Genomic DNA, 16,782 nt, shown 5'->3' with positions numbered 1-16,782 from the left:
ATGTACCCCTATGTTCATAGCAGCACTATTTACAATTGCTATGATCTGGAAACAGCCCAAGTGTCCAGCAAAACAAGCCAATCAGAGAAAGACAAATATCACATGACCTCACTTATTTGTGCAATATAATGAACTAAACAAGCTGATGAACAAAATAGACCCAGAGACATCGAAGTAGGGTATAGACTGACAAACCTCAGAAAAGGGACGGGAGGAAGGGAGGAAATAAACCACAGAACTCATATGCATGTATGTGTAACCACGGTCTTAGATAATAATGCTGTGGGGGCAGGGTGGGATCTGGAGGAGGGTGTCAGTGGGGAAAAAGGAGAAACATCTGTAACAAAAATAGATTAATAAAAAAAATAAATGATAGGACATACACACACACATACACACACAAAGAAGTGGTGGTGCCCTGGCCAGTTTGGCTTAGCAGTAGCGCGTTGGCCCATGGACCAATGAGTCATGGATTCAATTCCAGTCAAGGGCATGTACCTTGGTTGCAGTTTATCCTCGTCCCTGGATGGGGTCATGCAGGAGACAACCAGTCAATGTGTCCCTCTCAGTGTTTCTCTCCCTTTGTCTGCCTCCCACTCTATTTGAAGATAAATAGAAAAATATCCTCTGGTGAGGATTAAAGGAAAAGAAGTTGTGGTATTAATTTTTACATTGCTTTTAGTACACCTCTGGAATGAGTAAGTGCCCATCCCCTGCCAGGCACTGTGCTAAGGGTTTGTGGAAGTACTCAGATGGCAGGTAATTGTCCATTTTAAAATGGAAGAACTGAGGTGCAGGAGAGTTAAAGAATGTGTTCCAGGCTCTAGAGCGACAACATGGCTGAGCCAAAGTTCAGATCCTAAACTGTCCATCTATCACCAGGCTCTTGCCTGCCCTTCTTTGCTATCTGCCACATGCTGCTATAATAACAGCCATTGCAGCTGACACTTGTGATCGTCACCACCAGACCACTGACAACCCCTTTGCCACCTTTTGTATTTCAGCCCACAGGATAATGCCAGGGGTGTTCCTCTGCCCCTGGTTCAGTATCCAGCTCTCTGGTCTGCTCCCTGTCTTCCTTGGCAGCTTGATTTCATGACAGCACTTCTCACCCACCCCTCTTCATGGCCAAACTTGATGTCTCCTTTTCCATAAGTGTGCCCTCAGACCACCTCCCTCTGTCACCCTTTCCTCTCACTTTCCTCCTCCACATCACTTGGAATTTCCAGGTATAGCGTGAGAGCTGGAAAAATGCTGGCTGGTGATCCCTGTGGAGAGGAATGGAAAATTAATTAAACTAAGATATCACTTAGGAGTACTCCCTCTGCCCTGAGCAGGGCAATGAACCCTGACCTTTGTCATTGTGTTTAATCCTTAGAACTACCCTATGAGGCATAAAGGGTCATTGCCAACTCTGCTTTAAAGATGACGAAAATGAGCTTATTGGGAATGATAGAGCTTGCCAGGGTCAAACGCAAGAGACTCTGGCCCCATGTCTGGACTTTTTTACAACTGTGGTGTGCAAGACACTCTCCCCCGACTCCTGTAGCCATGGGGAAATGTTCACATATAAAAGTGAAAAATTGGCCCGGCTGGTGTGGCTCAGTGGTTGAGCGTCAACCCATGCACAAAGAGGTTGCCGGTTCGATTCTCGGTCAGGGCACATGCCCAGGTTGTGGGCCGAATCTCCCGTGTGGGGGCATGCAGGAAGTAGCCAGTCAGTGTTCTCTCTCATCGATGTTTCTGTCTTTCTCTCCCTCTGCTATCCTCTCTAAAATCAATAAAGGAAAAAAAAATTTTTTTAATGAAAAAATGTTGGACGTCAATTGTGTATCTATGTAGATTCCAATTCACTTTTTAATACTTTATTTTTTTAATTCTAAGATATATTTTTCAAATTTTAATTTTTCTTAAATTTAGAAATGTATATTTAATGTAATGTAGTTCCCCCACCTCTACCCCTTTTCTGGAAAAGCTGTTAATAATTTTATAATATCTTGAAATGAAAGAGATGTACAGATGTACATATCTATATGTCTAGCCTACTACCATATGGTTCTATGTAGTATAGAAGAGAGATGGAAATTAGTAACGAGAAAAAGGATCTGAGGGCTCTTTTTTTTTGTTTTCATTGTATCTATACAAATTTTCCAAAATTTCTGTAATTTTTGTATAAATAGGAGGAAAAACATAAGGCACCAGAAAAAAAATGTGCCTGCCATTGAGCCCTTAGTCTGTCACAGGTATCCAAGTACAGTGTGTGGACTTGTCCAGTTGAATCCCCTACCCCCTGTACATTCTGCTAGTCTTTAAATTTTATAAATAAAAAAGGTGACTAAGGAAAGCCAAAGAACACCTCTTGCTCCAGCTTGAATGAAATAGTCTTTAAAAAATATATAGATGAATGAAACCAAGAGCTGATTCTTTGAAAAGATAAACAAGATTGACAAACCTTTAATCAGGCTCATCAAGAAAAAAGGAGTACCCAAATAATAAAGTTGAAAATGAAAAGGAAGTAATAACTGACTCCACAGAAATACAAGGAATTGTAAAAAAAATATTACAAAAGATTATATGCCAACAAATTGGACAATCTGGATGAAAGGGATAAAATCCTAGAAACATGCAATCTTCCAAAATTGAATCAGGAAGAATCAGAGAATCTGAATAGACAGATTACAACTAGCAAAATTGAAGCAGTAATAATAAAAAAAAAAGCTCCCAGCAAACAAAAGCTCTGGACCAGATGCCTTCACAGGTGGATTTTACAAAACATTCAAAGAACTAACACCTGCCCTTCTCAAACTATTCCAAAAATTCAAGAGTAGGAAAGACTCCTAGTCCCCTTTATAAGGCCAGCATTATCCTAACTCCAAAACCAGATAAGCACACTACAAAGAAAGAAAGTTATAGGTCAATATCCCTGATGAACATGGATGCTAAAATCCTCAACAAAAGCAAACCAGATCCAGCAATACATTAAAAAGATCATACACCATGATCAAGTGGTCTTTATTCCAGGGATGTAAAGTTGGTACAGTATCCACAAATTAGTAAATATGATATAGCACATAAAGAAAATGAAGGATAAAACCCACATAATCATATCAATAGATGCAGAAGAACCACTTGATAAAATCCAGCACTCATTTATGATAAAAATTCTCAGCAAAGTGGGAATACCGGGAATATACCTCAACATAATAAAGGTCATATAAATGACAAACCTACAGCCAACATCGTAGTCTAACTGGCAAAAACTACAAGTGTTTCCCTTAAGATCGGGAACAAGACAGTGATATCTGCTTTCACCAATCTTTGTTTTTGAATCTGTTAATCCTTATCTAAGGATATTTTTTTCCATTGATTTTTAGAGAGTGGAAGGAAGGAGGGAAGGATGGGGGAGTGGGGAGATCAATGTGAGAGAAACACATCAATTTGTTACCTCCCACAAATGCCCCAACCAAGGCCAGGGATCAAACCTGCAATCCAGGTACACGCCCTTGACCAGGAATCGAACCCACGACACTTCAGTGCACAGGCCAGCACTCTATCCACTGAGCCATACTGGCCAGGGCTGCTTTCACCAATTCAACATAATACTGGAAGTCCTTGCCACACACTCAGACAAGAAGAAATAAAAGGCATCCAAATAGGAAAGGGAAAAGTAAAACTGTCATTTGCAGATGACATGATACTATATATAGAAAACCCTAAAGATTCTACCAGAAAACTACTAGATCTGATAAATGAATTCAATCAAGTAGCAGGATACAAAATAAATATCCAGAAATTAGTTGCATTTTTATATACCAATAATGAACTATCAGAAAGGGAAACTGAGAAAACAATCCTATTTATAGTGCAACAACAACAAAATATCTAAAGTAAATTTAACTAATGTAAAAGACTCATACTCAGAAAATATGACACTGAAGAAAGAAACTGAAGAAGATACAAATAAGTGGAAGCATATACCATGTTCATGGATAAGGAGAATTAAATTCATTAAAATGTCCATACTGCCCAAAGCAATCTGTAGATTCAACACAATTCCTATCAAGATATCAGTGGTGTATTTCACAGAACTAGAACAAATATTTCAAAAATTTATATGAAACTATAAAAGATCCCTGATAGCCACAGCAATCTTGAGAGAGAACAAAGGTATAGGAATCATGCTACCTCATATCAAACTCTACAACAACGTAATCATGCTAATCAAAATAGCCTTCCACTGGCATAAAAACAGACATACGGATCAATGGAATAGAGAGCCCATAAATAAACCCACACCTTTATGGTCAATTAGTATTTGAAAAAGGAGTCAAGAACATACACTGGAGTAATGATAGTCTAGTTAATAAATAGTGTTGGAAAAATTGGACAGATATGTGCCAAAAAATGAAATTAGACCACCTTCTTACATCATATACAAGAATAAATCAAAGTGTGTTAAAGACTTAAATGGAAGCATAAAAATTCTAGAAGAAAATAAAAGCAGTGAAATCTTAGACATTTCTTGCAGAAATATTTTTCCTGATATTTCTCCTTGGGTAAGGGAAACAGAAAACATAAACAAATTGTACTACATCAAACTAAAAAGTTTTTGCACAACGAAGGAAACCATCAACAAAATGAAAAAACTCACGAAATGGGAGAACATATTTGCCAATGATACATCTATTTGATAAGAGTTTAATATCCAAAATTTATAAAGCACTCAGACAACTCAACACCACAAAAACAATCCAATTGAAAAATGGCCAAAGGGCCTGGTCAGTATGGCTCAGTGGATTGAGCATTGTCCCATGGACTGAGAGGTCCTGGTTCAATTCCTGGTCAGGCCACATGCCTGAGTTGTGGGCTCCATCCCCAGTAGGGGGCATACAGGAGGCAGCGGATCAATGTTTCCCTCTCATATCAATGTTTCTATCTATCTCACTTTCTTTTCTCTCTCTCTCTCAAAAAAAAAAAAAAAAAAAAAATGGCCCAAGAACCTGAATAGACACTTCTGCAAAGAAAACATACAGATGGCCAACAGACATGAAAGGATGCTCTCCGTCACTAATCAGAGATATACAAATTAAAGCCACAATGAGATATCACCTTACACCTGTCAGAATGACCATCATCAACAACAAGTGCAGGCGATGATGATGCTGAGAAAAGGGAACTCTCATGCTCTGTTGGTGGGAATGCAGATGCTGCAGCCACTGTGAAAAACAGGGTGGAGTTTCCACCAGATCTTAAAATTGGAACTGCATTGTGACCCATTAATTCTACTTCTGGGAATTTATCCAAAGAAACCCAAAACACTGATGTGAAAGAATATGTGCGCTCCTATATTCAATGCAGTGTTACTTACAATAGCCAAGATTTGGAAGCAGCCCAAATGCTCATCAGAGATGAGCCGATAAAAAGTAGTGGTACCTTAACCCACTACATGGCCATACAAAAGAAAAAAATCTTAGCTTTTGCGACAGCATGGTGGACCTGGAGAGTGTTATGCTAAGTGATATAAGCCAGCCAGAGAAAGACAAAAACAATATGATTTCACTTATTTGTGGAATCTAATGAACACAATAAAAACAGATTCATAGATACCGAGAACAAACAGGGTTACCAGATGGGAGGGGGTTGGGGGACTGGGTAAAAATGGTTAAGGGATTACCAGAGGGATAGAAGGGGTGGAGGGATATAGAAGAGGGTAAAGGGGGATAAATGGTGACAGAAGGAGACTGGGCTTTGGGCTTTGGGTGGTGAATACAGTACAATATACAGATGATGTATTACAGAATTGTATACCTGAAACCTATATAATTTTATTAACTAATGTCATCCCAATTAATCCAATAAAAATTAAGATAAAAGAAACTACAGAAATAAACGAGAAATCAGAGGGCCAGGATCAGCCAAATTAGTCTCTTTTTAACTATGAATAATGGAGGAAAACTCTTGGATTCCTGGAACATCTACCTCGCTCCCTCACTCCCTTTCTTTCTCTCTTCCTCCTTTTCTCCCTACATCTGATGACTGTGTCCTTGTGCCAGTTGGAGTTTTACTAAAGGTAGCACATAAATCTAAAGGAATCAAGAGCTAGAAGGGAAAGAATCATCACTAGGAACAAGGTGTGTAGCAACCACTCTGAAGAGAAGCCTCAGGGAGGCTCAGAGCTCTACCAGGAGGAGAAATTGGGGGTGGGTGGCAGCCAGGACCTGGACCTGCCATGTAGGCAGCAGGAAGCATGAGACTTGGAAGTGTTTCCTGCCTCATAAGTTCCATATGGCTCTTGGACTCTGGGCACTGCTCTGTAACCATGCCCTTTGGGAATACCTAGCAAGGTTGTCCTGCTTTCTAAGGTCACAGGTCAGTGAAGGCTAGGAAAATGCTCCCCAAGGGGTATCAATGAAAATCAGCCTGCGGCCATAGCAGAAATTAAAAACAGTACACTACGCAGCCAGGTAGAGACTCCCACTCAGCTAGTTGTTTGTTTCTGGTGGGGTAGCCTGTGGGGGGCAGGGGTAGATAGAGGTTCTAAGCTGGAGCTGCACTTACAGAGTTAAGTGTTTCATCCAGGTCCTGGGCCAAGGGTACTAGAGTGACAGTGTCGGCTTGGGCTCAGGTAAGCTGCCTGACTTTGCTTCCTAGGCAGCCTGAGTGAGAGGAAGCCTGACCTGAGTTCCACCATACCTGACCCACGCCCTCAGCCCCACCTGCTGCGTTTTATTTTTACCCCATAGCAGAAAATTTTCATTGATTTTCCTGCCCTCCTTCTCCTACCACCATTTCCAGTCACAGAGTCCTAAATGCCTTTCACTCAGTCCCACATGCTGCCTTGTAGCCATCCCTCACATAGCTGACTCCCTCTGCCACGAAGCCTCCTGCACCACCGTCCTCATGGCTCTGGTCTGGACTCTGAAGATCTGCCTATACTGTTGCCAAGGAGATCAGTCCACACACACACATGCCTGACCACATGACCCACAAACTAGAGTACTGGGCATGGCCCTAGGGGATATATGTAAATGGATCCCTGCCTGCTCTGTGAGGCTGTCCTTCAGAGTAGTAATTATATGTGTCCTGCACATCTTGTGCCTTATGCATTTTTTTTTTTTTCCTTTATTGATTTTAGAGAAAGAGGAAGGGAGAGAGAGCGGGAACATCGATTGGCCGCCTCCTGCATGCCCCCCACTGGAGATCAGGCCCACAACCTGGGCATGTATCCTCACTGGTGACCTCTTGGTGCATGGGCCAACCCTCAACCACTAAGCCACACCGGCCAGTCACGCTTTATACTTTTAATTCAATGCTGGAAAATGCTCCGTACTCTGAATATGTACTAGATGGGTGAGTGAGTGACTGAATGATTTATTTCATCCCCACCATTCCCCACAGCACTCTGTGTATCAGTTATGCCACCCCAGTTGTAGCCTTCAATGCCTGTGCCCTACTGTCCCCTGCCTGAAAGGAAACTCTCCCTCTGCATCCTTACAGACATAGCTCATCCCTCCCTCCACAGTGCCTTCTCTGCCAACCTTTTCTCAAGTCTCATCCCTCTCTGCCCATAGCCCTTTTTTTGTCTTGTCTGTTATAGCTCTTGTTTCATCATTGTTCCCTTGTCTCTGTTCAGATTCTAGATGTAAAATCCATGCCATCCTTGTTTCTACCCCATGACTCCACTGTGTCACAGCAGAAGCACACCCAGCACCCACTCATGTTTTTCTACTCCCTCCAATGTTCTATCATTACTGCAAACACACCATGCATTTCCCCTCAGAGGGCTGTGCTAAGCATTAGGAATACAATGGTGAACAAGATGCAGACAAATAAACATAAAAGAACAAGCAGACAAACAAAACAGATCAGCTCAGACAGCCCTTAATGCCACCAAGAAGCTATAACTGAAACAGGATGAAACGGAAGAGCTGGAGAGGGTGGGCCATTACTTTGGAAGGGTATGGTGGCTGTGCTATGATCTAAAAGATGTGACAGCATCAGCTGAACGCAGACCTGGAGAAGGAGTGCCCCAGGCGAACAAGAAGCAGATGTAAAGGCCCTGGAGCATAAACAAGCCAGAGTGTTTGAAGGATGAAAAGAGGCCCATGAGAAACAGGTCGTCTGAGGCCTGGTTGGCTGGCTGAGGCTGTGAAGAGCCCCTTGAGTGCAGATACTCTACCTTGCACCTGTCAGGAGTAATCAGTAACTGTTTATTCTGTAGAATTAAAATTAATCACCTTATCCTCTGCATTAGTCACTGAAGTTCTAAATGTTAGCTCTTCTGTGTTTGTTGTGTGGTACCCAGGTCAACTAGTATCTGCTTCATGTGATTTGGAGCTCCTGGTATGGAAATAACTAAGCTACATATCCAGAGGTTTCCCCAGACAGGGATACAGAGTCAGTGACAAACCTTTCTGCTCTAGATAATGAAGTATGAATAGCAGTGTAGCCCAAGGTTCTGGCCAGGATACCTTCCCTTTCACGCACCCTCAGCCATTGGTCCTTGCAGGGGCTGTCCCTTTGACCTGCCATCTCACAAGAAATGGAAGCAGCCAGTGGACTTTGGACACACATAGACTCAAAAACATACTCAAAGTAATTAAACATATAATGACTTGTGAATCATGTTCTCATAATCCCAAAGTTTTCATATTTTTTATTTTACACATGTGGGTTAAGTTTAATTTCATAGAGTAGAAAGTCATTTGATCAATCCATTTCTCCATGTGTAAAATGAAGATAACATCTGCTTAAAGAGCTGTTAAATGAATATTTTTCAATGCTAAAATGAGTGAGTCTTATAAAAGGTTCAGCACACAGTGGATACTCAATAATGTACTGCATTTTAATTTCCTAATAGTAAAAACTGTGGTTTATGTGATCTGAATAACATGACATAAAAAATACCTTATGGTTTTAATTTCCAAATGATTAAATGATAGCCACTTGTTTTTACAGAATGTTATATAAATTAATACAGCTAGTCTAGACAAGAGGCAGTTATAGAATGGTGTTCATGTATAAACTATCTGGTAATAAAATACATTTTTCACAAATTTAAAGCAAAACAAAGATCCAAAGAAACCTGAAACACTAATTGAAAAGAATATATGCACCCCTATGTTCATTGAAGCTTTATTCACAATAACCAAGATTTGGAAACAGCCCAGGCGTCCATTAGTAGAGGAGTGGATAAAAAAAGCTGTGGTACATTTACACAATGGAATACGACTGGACTGTTAAAAAAAAAAAAAAAAAAAAAAAAAGGAAATCTTACCCTTTGCAACATGGATGGACCTAGAGAACATTACACTAAGTGAAATAAGCCAGTCAGAGAAAGACAAATACCATATGATTTCACTCATAATGTGGCATCTAATGAACAAAATGAACTAACAAGGCAAATAGAGACAGACTCATAGACAGAGAGCAGGCTGACAGCTGTTGGGATGGTGAGGTTGGAGGGCTGGGTGAGGGGATGGAGGGATTGAGCAAAAAAAAGGAAATCTCCTGGACACAGACAACAGTATGGTAATTGCCAGGGGAGGGAGGAGGAGAGGAGGTGGAGGAAGGTATTAGGAGGGGATACATGTTGATGGCGGGAGACTTGACTTGGGGTGATGAACATATAATACAGTGTACACATGTGTTGTGAAGTTGTGTACCTGAAACCTCTATAATTGTTAACCAGTGTCACCCCAATAAATTCAATAGAAAGAAAAAAAGCAAAACAAGGAAATGTATCTCTAAAAGAAACTAGAAAGAAATAACTTTTGTGTTTCCTTAGGAATAACGCACATGTTAAGTGAGGTTATATAGTTTGCGGTTTTGTTTCCTTTCATAGTTTCCTAACAAGATCGTGGCTCAGGCAGCTTGTGATGTTCTTCAGTTGCTGGTTTCCTACTGGGAAAAGCTTCAGACGTTTGAAACCTCCCTGCCTCTGAAAATTGCAGAAGTAAGCATTGTTCCTATAATGCTAAAGTATAAGCATTTTCTTTTTATTATATTTGATATTTAATTGATTATAGATAAATAATTGTTAGAGAGCTGACTATTAAATTGCCACGAGTCGTTCGTTCTAAGATTGAATTGCACTGGTTCTTAGCTGTGATTTCAGGCACTGCATTAAGAAGCTACCAGTGTTCCAGGGCAGTCTTATGCTTGGGGAGTTTGAAAGACAGACACGACCACAATAAAGAGACCTTTGTAAATTGGACTTCATTCATCCAGAGTAATTTGGATGGTGCCAACAAGGAGTAGGCAGCTGGTTGTGATGCCCTCTGTGTGTGTGGTAGGGGACTGTTGCATAAAACAGGAGTTTCTCCCAGACTAAAGGCCCAGATTATGCTTTCTGCCATAGCATGATTATCCTGCTGTAATGAGATTACTGCTATAATACGCTCTGTGAGGGTAATAGATGGATGAAAGCGACAGAGGGGCAGAAAGAATCATCTCAGTGATAATGTTCTGGAGGTTGATTGCATTTGGGGTGATTGCTTGTACAGGAGCAGGTACCCTCACCCCTGTAGGGACCTAGTGGTAAAGTATACCCGTTCCTGCTAGTTTTTAGCTGTGCTTTTTAAGAAATTCCCGTTCTTTACACATCCAATGTTAACTCTTCAAGGAAATTTGGTTTGTTTCCATGTGGTATTAGAAGGAGAGTGATACTGATTTATTTTTTTCTCAGCCTTAGATAGATTTCACCAGTGAGATCACTTTGTTCTCTCAGAGATACATCAAAAATCACAAGTGATTTTTGACCCTAAGTAACCTAGAGTGAAATACACCTGCAGACAGGAATATAAGGGGCTGCAAAATATTAAATTGGGTTTTAGGGCAACCATATATCATCTAAAGAGAATACCTGTGACACCAGGATAACAGGTATAGATCTGGGATAATTTATCAGAAAACCAAATGTAGCATTTTCATAACTGTGCTTGAAAGTATTTTTTTTCTTCTAGTGAAAAGTGTGGAGACTGAAGATAGGAATTATATGACTACAAAGGAGAAGGATTTCTAGGGTCTGTTTAATTGGGCATTTGTCTTTTATACAGATCCTTGTGGCCACAATTGCTTTTCTTTTACCAAGTGCAGAGTACTCCACAGTGGAAACAGATAAGAAGGTAGGTGGCACATTGACTAAATTTCCCTAGAGTCTGTTTTTAAAAATGTAAAACAGAATGGTAGATAGTATTACATGCAGGGATTTTCTCTATAATACCTTCTCTATTAACCCCCCCATGAAAACCTTATTCATTCATTTATCCCTTTTTTATTGGTGTATCCATTGAATAATTACTATTATGCAGGGACAATTTTGTTGTTTGTTATTACCTTTCTTAAAGTTTAAAAAACTGAAGTATAAGGTACTCGGCCTGTTTCCTCTTCCAGTTTATTGTGTCTTTGTTACTCTGCCTCTTGGACTGGTGCATGGCATTGCCGGTGAATGCCCTTCTCCGCTCAGTGTCCACTGCAGCCCTGGAGGAGCAGCACTCTTCCAGAGCCCCTTTGCTGGATTACATCTACAGGGTAAGTCTCCAGATGGGCCTAAAGGGCATATGAAATATGGACTTAAGCATCATTGTATTACCAAAATATATTTTACACATTTACTTATTTATCAATGCCCTTTGGAAAGGGTTAATGGCGGGGGGGGGGGGGCGTGTAAAAGAAACGAATAACTTAAGAAGGAAAAACAGGTCAGATAACTGGAGAAGCAGTGATTACCAAGTGAAAGATGCATGTATTTTCACACGACTATCATCTCTAATCAACTGCAGTTTGATCAGAATCCCCAAATTATCATGGAACATGGTCCAAATCTATTTAATTAAAAAAATACAACTGTTTATATTGTAGTAATATCCACAGCCTTAGTTTGACAAACTGTTTTTCAAAGGAAGAAAACAGTATAGTGGTCCCAGTAATCTCTTTGCTTTAAAAGATTTTTAAAAATAAATTAATAAAATATATCACATCAAAATAAGTAGTATCATCATTCTTATAGAGCTTAAAATATTTGAATTCACCCCATACTAATGACTAGGTGTAATATTTGCTCTGGACCCTTTATACTATCCCTCTATATAGGCCTTTCAGCCTGTCCTCTGAGGGATTTATTTATTTATTTATTTATTTATTTATTTAACATTTGTTTGTCCATTCAGTAATTACTATTATGCAGGGACAATTCTGTTGTTGTTTTTTGTTAGTAACCTTTAATAATAGTTTTTTAGAAAATATTCCAAGTCATTACCTGATTACTTTATTGTTTTATTTTAAAATTTATTAAATTAAAAAAATACCACTTAACCATGGTTGAAGTTTTACTAAAACAGTATTGTGTATTTTAAAATGGATTTTTCACAGGTTAAAGATTTTAATAACTATTTTAGGATCAATTAGATGCTGTTGACATCCTTGTGGTTTTTAAACCTTTTGAGGCTGACTTGACCAACTAAAAGTAACCACAGTCGTTTAAATTCATCTCTTTTCTTAAAAGATGTCTCTTAAAATTGCTTTACCAATATAAAAGTCACCTCATAGTTAACATGATTCACAAATTTGTTGAATAACTCTTCACTGTATTTTTAAAGGAAACTCTATTGAAGTATAAATGCATCTGAACAATTGCATCAATCATAAGCGAGAGCTTGATGAATTTTCACAAAGTAAGCACACTTGTGAAACCAGATCCCAAGTCTAGAAACAGAACATTCCTAACCTCCCAGAAGCCCCTCTGCACCTCCTCCTAGTCAAAACCCCCACACACATATTCAGGGATGATCACTATCCTCTCACAGCATAGATTAGTTTTGCCTGTTTTCGAACTTTATATGGATGGGAACATAGAGGATGTCCGTTTGTGTCTGACATCTCCACACAATATTTTTTTGGAGGAATTCATTATATTGTGAATAGTTGTAGGTGTTTCACTCTCATTGTTATTTAGTATTACACAGTGAGAATACGATTTATTTTCTCTTCTGCTGTTGATGGAAATTTGGGTAGTTTAGAGCTTTGGACCATAAAAGAAAGTTCTTTGAACATTCTAGTATGTTTTTTGGTACACATACATATGCATTTCTGCCAGGAGTATACCTTGGAGTGAAATTGTTGGAATACATATATTTTGCTCTAATGGTGAACACTAAATAACTTTCCAGAGTGGCTGTGCTAATTTACAGTGTCACCAACATTGTCAGAGAGTTGCAGCTACTAACACTATGCTATCTGGAAAGTGTTCAGTGGTATTGCATTGTGGTTTTAATTTTTATTTCTTTCTTTGTTGCATTTGACTAATAGAAATTAATTCTCTCAATGACAGAAGCTTTTTATATGAATAAGAAAGCTACCATAATTTTTATATACTGCTTTTCTGCTAGAAGATGACATATTTAGATGAGTATCCTCGGCCGACTACAGTTTTGGTACTTTTTAGCTGTGCACAGAGATTGCATATCCCTAAGTCCTCTTCCAGTCTTCAAGAAGCAACACAAGTAGAAGGAACTAAACAGGGAGATGACCAGCCCAACCACAAGGCTCCCTGCCATGTGGGCAAATCCAAGTTAGTCGTCTAAAAGTGAATTGACAGAAGGATACTAGACTCTGGGTAGTGAACACACAGTACAGTGTACAGATAATGTATTATAGAATTGTACACTAGAAACCTATGTAGTTTAATTAACCAATGTGATCCCAATAAATTCAATGAAAATATTTTTAAATAAATAAAAGTGAATTGACTTCATACAAATATATTTAGCCCAAAGATGTCTCCTTAGTTTCTAGAGTATTATATTGATTTTCATAAAAATCAGCCTTTTGATTTTATGATCAAAAAGTAAAATTTAGTGTAGTTATTTGCTCATATTTTGTATATTTTGGCATATGCAAAATGATTTGCTTTTGCATGCCTTATGGAACTTCAGTCAACAGCAATTGGTAAACAACCAGTAAGCTTTTAGGAAAATGATCTTGTGAGGATAAGAATACTTTAAAAATTTGTTTTAAATTTACTTCATTAATCACACTTTAAAAATTATATTAAATTAGCCCTTCCAGTTCTTGGGGTTGTGAGTTATACTAATTCAGGTTCATGAACACTTATGAAATGCTAACAGTCTTGCTTATTGCTTGCATTCTACCCTCCAGCATGGGTGGTGGTTGTTTATCTTTTGGCTTATGCCATAGCTAGGCCTTGTCTCCCAATTTAGTTTCTTCTACTTACTTATGTTGCATCTGGTAGACTGGAACAGATCTTAGGTAGGTAAAACCACACAGAACGGCGAAATAGGCCCTTTTTTACTTTTGCTTTTTTTTTTTTTACTTTGGAATATATTTATTGGCAATGATGTGAAAGGGACAAATAAACTTGCTAATAGCAAGAATATGTTTTAAAATAGAAAGGATTTTATATTTTCAGGTATTACTGAGTAGGAGTTCTACCTCCTAAGTGCTATTTTAGTTTGACAGATTGTCAGGGGACAGAAGGTTAGTGGCATCCATGGCACACATTTCTTTCTGTTTTTCACAGGTTCTGCATTGCTGTGTTTGTGGCTCAAGCACATACACCCAGCAGAGTCACTACACACTGACCCTGGCTGACCTGTCATCCTCAGATTATGACCCCTTCTTGCCACTGGCAAATGTGATGAATTCTGAGCCAGTCCAATATCATTCATCAGCAGAACTGGGAAACCTGCTCACTGTTGAAGAGGGTGAGATTTTTTCAGAATATTAACTTTTGTGGGCAGAAAAAGGAAAGATTATAGTGTTTTATCTATGCTTATTGTGTTTTTATTTTAATTCTAATTGTTGAAATCATGGTTTCTGGAGTTCTTTGTAAAAATTCTGTCTTCTTCATTTCTTCTCTTTTCTCTCTTTCTTTTCCCCCCTTAGTTGAATTTTGTATTATTTAAGAACCATATGTCTCAGACCCATGGGACCCACAAAAAAACAGTTCATTTTCTATTCCCAAGGAGCTTTACATCTAATGAGAGAGACAGGATTAATATATAAAGACTCATTTGTGGTCTGGTAGCACCACAGGGGCTTCCCATGGAGAAGGGCTAAAGCCAGACTTAGGGGGATGGACAGACTTTGAGAGGAGCTGGTAAAGTGTTCCAAACAAAGAGAGCATCCTGAAGAGGGAGATGGGAATTTACATGTCACAGTTTGAGGATAGCTCTGTTCATAGCAGAGGAGCCATTTTAGAGTATGTAGGTATTGTCAGGACTTAGTATGTCCTCCGCAACCACCCTTCTCCCCAGAATGACAAGAGCTCATCTCTGGAATGTGAGTCAAAATGTAGGTGTGTCATCTATACATACATCTGATAAAATTGCATAGAACCCCCCCCCCACACACACACACACATGCACAAATGAGTGTATGTAAAACTAGTGAACTCTGAATATTGATGAATTGTTTCAATGTCAGTTTCCTGATTGTGATATGGTACTATAGCTACGTAAGATGTTACTATTGGGGTGAAGGGTGTTTGGGATCTTTTTCTATTATTTCTTACAAGTGTGTGTGAATCTTTAATTGTCTCAAAATTAAAAGTTAAAAAAAAAAAAATGGGTGTGGAGGTCCAAGAACAGAACTCTTGCAGAAAGTATCCTTAAAGACAAAGAAGTAAATGGAATTTCACCAGGAAAGCAAAGTGAGGGAAATGGAAAAAGAATCAAGAGTCATTTCTAGGAAGTCAAAGGAAGAGGGCAGATAAGGAGCTGAGGAAGGTCAGCAGTGGTAGTGCTTCAGAAAACTCAGGTAGGGTGAGAACAGAGTAGGAGCTGTTTTATTTCCCGATTAAATGTTTGGTGGTGAGTTTTGCTGAGTACTTTGGGCAGAGTGATTGATCAGTAGCCAGATAGCATAAGCAGATGACCTGTTGGGGGCGGCCATTCAGAACTCTAAGACAGACCCCCCTTGTGGAGCTTTAGGTGGAGAGAGGAAGGACACAATAGGCATTAGCCAGGTGAGGGAATGGGGTCCAGGGCTGTGCCTGCAGGACTATAGTCTGGAGTGTGGATCAAGCTGAGAAGAGGAGCTCTGCGAGATGGGGATGAAGGTGACGGGAGTTGGGGCACCAGTAAGGAACATGGGCTGTGGAATCATCCAGTCCCTTTTTTAGCTCCATTTTATAGATAAGCAAAATGAGGTGAATGGGTTTTCCCAAGGGTGCACAAGTCAGAAGTAATGGAATTGGGATTTGAATTTAAGGTTTAATGACCAAGTTCCGGAAACATATTATTTACTCTTATATTGTGCAAGAATACACTAAAGATTCATTTTGAGTTGTAGTGTTGGTGGGCAGTATGTGGCACATTTTCATGTCATCTTTTTGTTGCCCTCCATTTATTAATTATGTAATTGTCTTTTTCTGGAGTTCACTGATTGTTTAAAATGCAATGTTATTGCGGCCATGGGAGGTGTGCATGGCAGCAGCATTGTTGCTGCGGCATGGTAACAACACTGCTGCAGCGGGACCTGCATACCCCAGCCACACCACTGCTGTGGGACCTGCGCAGCCCAACTACACTCCTGCCCTGGGACCTGTGCACCACAGCAGCACACTGACCAGACTCGCACATACCAGCAGTGCCCACAACAGACACATGGACATGAGCTGCCAGCCATCAGTCCTTCTGGCCCCACAGCAGACAAGAGCCTCTGGCCCCAACAGCCTCACACCAGCCAGAGCCTCTGACCCCAGGCCCTGCCATTGCAAGAGCCACTGGCCTTTCCTACCACTGCTGCTGAGAGCCATCGCCA

At 39.7% G+C, this 16,782-nt stretch overlaps 1 protein-coding gene across 26 annotated transcripts in view; it reads left to right on the top strand.

Moving 5' to 3' along the window:
• Positions 1-16,782, top strand: part of RALGAPA2 (Ral GTPase activating protein catalytic subunit alpha 2) — a 412,816-nt gene that overhangs the window by 249,242 nt on the left and 146,792 nt on the right. For all 26 annotated transcript variants that reach the window (XR_004957055.1, XM_036244703.1, XM_036244712.1 and 23 more), the window contains 4 exons: positions 9,845-9,955; positions 11,058-11,126; positions 11,395-11,532; positions 14,540-14,723. Coding sequence is in view for 25 of the 26 variants with exons in the window: in XM_036244703.1 (XP_036100596.1) it covers positions 9,845-9,955; positions 11,058-11,126; positions 11,395-11,532; positions 14,540-14,723 (502 nt within the window). In the remaining variant the exon portion in view is untranslated. The remainder of the gene's footprint in view (positions 1-9,844; positions 9,956-11,057; positions 11,127-11,394; positions 11,533-14,539; positions 14,724-16,782) is intronic.

This window comes from Molossus molossus, unplaced genomic scaffold (assembly GCF_014108415.1).
Source record: "Molossus molossus isolate mMolMol1 unplaced genomic scaffold, mMolMol1.p scaffold_m16_p_6, whole genome shotgun sequence".
Lineage (NCBI taxonomy): Eukaryota > Metazoa > Chordata > Mammalia > Chiroptera > Molossidae > Molossus > Molossus molossus.
The sequence above is the reverse complement of the archived record's forward strand: the minus strand, read 5'-3'. Positions and strand labels throughout refer to the sequence as shown.